Below are 4164 nucleotides of genomic sequence, written 5' to 3' on the forward strand. Positions count from 1 at the left end.
TTCTTTAAAAATTTGATTGGTGGACATCTAATTAACGACGATGAAAAATTTCGGGAATTTCTTCGTCTAAATCGTAAACAGTTCAATTTTATTTTATCTTTGGTTCAAGAAGAAATAACAAAGAAACCGACATTACGTGTACCTGAGCCAAATGATAATACTATAATAAAAAACGTTATACTAATATTATTCGTTATTATAATGTTAAAATAATATTATTAACAGGTTGACTGCCACGAGACCCTTATGTGGGTCACATGATGTTTGTCAAAATGTTTTTGAGATAATTAATGATTTTGTTAATTCTGTTTTTGTCATAACTTGTCAAATAATTTTTTGATAATTTTTTGTAAAATAGGTATTATATAGTTTATGGTGTTCTAATATAGAATTTAACCATTTTTTGGTGTGACCCACGGGTGTGTCACACAAACTTTTTGGCAAGACTTTAATGATCCCTCAATGAAAAAAGTAGGTAATATAATAAAATAAAACAAAAACACATTTTACAAATTCACTTTATTTGTATAGTAATTGATAACTTGTTTCATAATATAAGTAACATAGTGTAATAACAATATAAAAATCAATTTAAAAATTAAACAAATAATATTAACTCTTTGTTAAGTCTTATTTCATAATAAAAGCAACATAACATTATAATAACAGTATAAAATAAACTAAAATAAAATAATATTAATTCTTTGTTATTGTAAACAGTCTTGTTTCATAAAAAAATCAACTTAAATTAACATAATAATAACAATAAAAAATAAAATAAAATAATATTAACTGTTAGTTTAGTAAATAGTCTTGTTTCATAAAAAAAACATTACAACATAATAATAATATAATAATTTAACAGTTTAGGTAGGTAATAATAATCAGTCTATGTTTTGTGTAATACAAAAAAGCAAGGAACACATAATTGTTTGTTGCAAATAAAACATTTTGTTGTGACTTTTTTGCAATGACTTTGAGAATATTTTCTTCCTTTTTCTTGAGCAATATTCAAGTAACATTGAACACATCTGTTTCTTTTGGCTGTTGTGAGTACATGTTTGTTTGATAGTTCTTGATTCATATTGGGTTTGAATGTCAGATATTTTATCAAATTTGATCTAAAATCAGTTATCTTAATGCGTGTTGCAGTTGTTTTTTGAAACAAACATAAAGCATTTACAACTGATGTATTCAGAAGAAGTTCAAATACTTTACGATACCATTTTAATGATTTTCTAAGAGGTGAGCCATATGAAGCCATTTGATCAGAAAGATCAATAAAAGACTTACATCTGTTATAATCTAATACTACTTCTGGCTTTGATTTATTTTCTCTTCTTGGAACCATAACCATATTATCTGTATGTTTTGTGCTTAACATGTGTAAATCTCTTTTATCTTTAAATTTTAATACCATAACTTTAGATGAACTTTTTTGAGCTATTACTTGACCCTTTTTAATTTTTTTTGATAACATAGTCAGGATTATACTTTCTATTTGAACGGAGTGTTCCAACTAAATGTGTTTTTCGTTCAAGAAGTTGATGTGCTAAGGAAACACTAGTATACCAATTGTCTACATAAAGTGTGCGCCCAAAATCTAAATACTCATCTACAAGGTTCATAACAATTCTGGAAGAAACACTATCATTTTTGTCAACCACAGATTCTTTACCAGAATAAATCTTGAACTTGAGTGTGTAGCATGGACTAACACACAGTTTAAAAACTTTAACTCCATACCTATATCGTTTTGTTTGAATATATTGTTTAAAAACAAGGCGACCTTGAAAAGCTATCATTGATTCATCAATACACATATCATGTGATGGAATAACCCATTGTTTAAATTTTTGATTTAACAAATCTAAAATATTTTGAATCTTATAAAGTCTGTTATTTAGGTTAGCGACATCATTATTTTGAAAATGTATGTGAGATAATAGTAGTTCAAATCGGTTACGACTCATAATATGGCTTAAGTGAGAAGTTAGCAAATGAGACGATGTCCAATAACTAGCAATAGTTGGCATGTTTACTGTACCCATATACATTATGATTCCAAGGAAATTTTTTATTTCTGATTCGTTGGTGTCAATCCATTTTTGTAATCTAGAATGTCTTTTTATGTTTGGTGAAGCTAACTTTTTATTTGCATACCTGTTTGTTTCAGTGACAATTAATGATATAACTTCATCATCAATAAATAAATAATAAAAATCAATAGGTGTTCCGTTGTTAAGTGTACATAAAATATCATCATTAATTCCAATATCTAATCCATCAGGATTAAATGTAAAATCATGTAAATCATTATCTGCTGGGCCCCATGTCAAATTTTTTAAATCTGGTAGAATATTTGTTGATGTTTGGGTTGGTATATCAACATTTAAGTCACCCTAAAAACAAATTTTAGTAATATAGATAACAAAATAATTCATCTTCTTAAAAATAAAATTATACCTCTGAAATGCCTTCTGGATCTATATCTGAATCACTGATTCCTACAGGATCAAAATTTGGATCAGAGTCAGTATCGTCCATTGAAAATAATGACTCGTCATAACTCTCATTGAGGGCATCAAAAATATCATTGGAATTCATATTTATGAATATTAATATATAATAAAAATATTAAAAATAAATAAGAGTATAACAAAATAAAAATAATTAATAATAATAACCCGTTGTTATTTAACATTTTGACTTATTTTATTTATATGATATGGTGAGACACTAATACGGGTCACGCTTAAATAACACATTCTTATCTATATCTTAGTGTTAAATAATCATATGACATATTTTAACAGTGATATTAAATACATTTATTTATAAGGAGATTATAAGTGAGCAATATAAATTAATTTTGTGATGTCGAAAAAAATTATAATCTCCATGCGCTATCAGTGGTGAAATATTTATAAAATTTTGCTGATAAAGAATTGATAATAAAAATACTGAAAACATGACCCACCGGTGAGACACGATAAAAATACGAAATGTATTGTGTGACACACATAAGGGTCACGGAAAAAAAACTGCAAATCAAGTGTGACCCATATATGTGTCACATGAACATTTTACCAAGTATGTAAAAATAGTCGTGGCAGTCAACCTGTTAAGCAACATTCTATTTGTGTTAATGCCGTATATAGTTCATCATAAGTTAACCGTGAATTTGCAATGGTTCGATTCAAGTGTTTTTTTACGGCCTTGACCGCAGCCTCCCACAAACCACCAAAATGGGGGGACCGAGGCGGTATGAACTTCCACGTAATTTCGTGTAGTGTTAACGTGTCTTGAACGCGAATTTTGTGCTGTTCGGAAAGAAGAAATGTGGACAAATCACTTAACTTTTTGTTAGCACCCACGAAATTAGTACCATTATCGGAATATATGGTATGGCATTTACCTTTTCTTGATATAAACTGGTGCAAGGCAGCTATAAAGGCATCTGTGCTGAGATCACATACTAGCTCTATGTGTACAGCCTTACTTGCAAAACATAAAAAATGCATTTATATGCCTTCTGTAGTTGTGCGTTTCTACGCGCGTGCGACTTCATTAATATTGGTCCCGCATAATCAACACCCGTAGTTTCAAAACATCTTAGCGGTCGGTTCACTCTTGGTTTTGGTAAAACACCCATAATTGGTTCTACAATATTAGGTTTATTTTTAAAACACGCAATACATTGATGGGCGACTTTTCGAGCGGTTCGACGACCGTTTATTGGCCAATATGTTAATCGTACATTTGCCAACATTGCTTGGGGCCCAGCATGTAATGATATTTCGTGCTCGTTTCTAAAAATTAGTGTATCAAAATGACACGAATATGGTATGATAATAGGATGCCGTTGGCCATAAGTTAAATCTGTCGCGTTTCCAAGTCGGCCACCCACATGCAATATACTGTCGTTGTCGAAGAAAGGATTTAATGACTGCAATTTTTTATTTTGAAGGGCTTCCCCAAAAAATTGATTTTGTAAGAGCCTAATAAATATTTTTACCGATTTTTGGATCTCGTCATGGCTGAGTGGACCCGAGTATCTTTCTTTTGTTTTTAATTTACTTGAATATTATGCACATATCTCAGTGTATAGGCAAACACACGCTGAAACCGATTTAATTTTGAATATTTTTTCACACAGTTGTA

The 4164-nt window shown here is 29.6% G+C and overlaps 2 protein-coding genes across 2 annotated transcripts; both read right to left on the minus strand.

Annotated features, from left to right (window-relative positions):
- Positions 1-889: 889 nt before the first annotated feature.
- Positions 890-1420, minus strand: LOC103309932. The gene has a single exon (XM_008186670.1). It carries the CDS (start codon positions 1418-1420, stop codon positions 890-892), a length of 531 nt encoding a protein of 176 aa, XP_008184892.1.
- Positions 1421-1460: 40 nt separating this feature from the next.
- Positions 1461-2607, minus strand: LOC100572396 (piggyBac transposable element-derived protein 1-like). Its single transcript, XM_016805934.2, has 2 exons — positions 2467-2607; positions 1461-2402 (listed from the first exon to the last, which is right to left on the minus strand). Exons 1-2 carry the CDS (start codon positions 2605-2607, stop codon positions 1461-1463), a joined length of 1083 nt encoding a protein of 360 aa, XP_016661423.2.
- Positions 2608-4164: the final 1557 nt, after the last annotated feature.

This window comes from Acyrthosiphon pisum, chromosome X (assembly GCF_005508785.2).
Source record: "Acyrthosiphon pisum isolate AL4f chromosome X, pea_aphid_22Mar2018_4r6ur, whole genome shotgun sequence".
Lineage (NCBI taxonomy): Eukaryota > Metazoa > Arthropoda > Insecta > Hemiptera > Aphididae > Acyrthosiphon > Acyrthosiphon pisum.

Coding starts and splice junctions, on each gene's coding strand:
- LOC103309932 (XM_008186670.1), bottom strand. CDS start 1,420: ATGGTATTAAAATTTAAAGATAAAAGAGATTTACACATGTTAAGCACA.
- LOC100572396 (XM_016805934.2), bottom strand. CDS start 2,607: ATGAATTCCAATGATATTTTTGATGCCCTCAATGAGAGTTATGACGAG. Junction 2,403..2,466: donor ATCCAGAAGGCATTTCAGAG/GTATAATTTTAT, acceptor ATTTGTTTTTAG/GGTGACTTAAATGTTGATAT.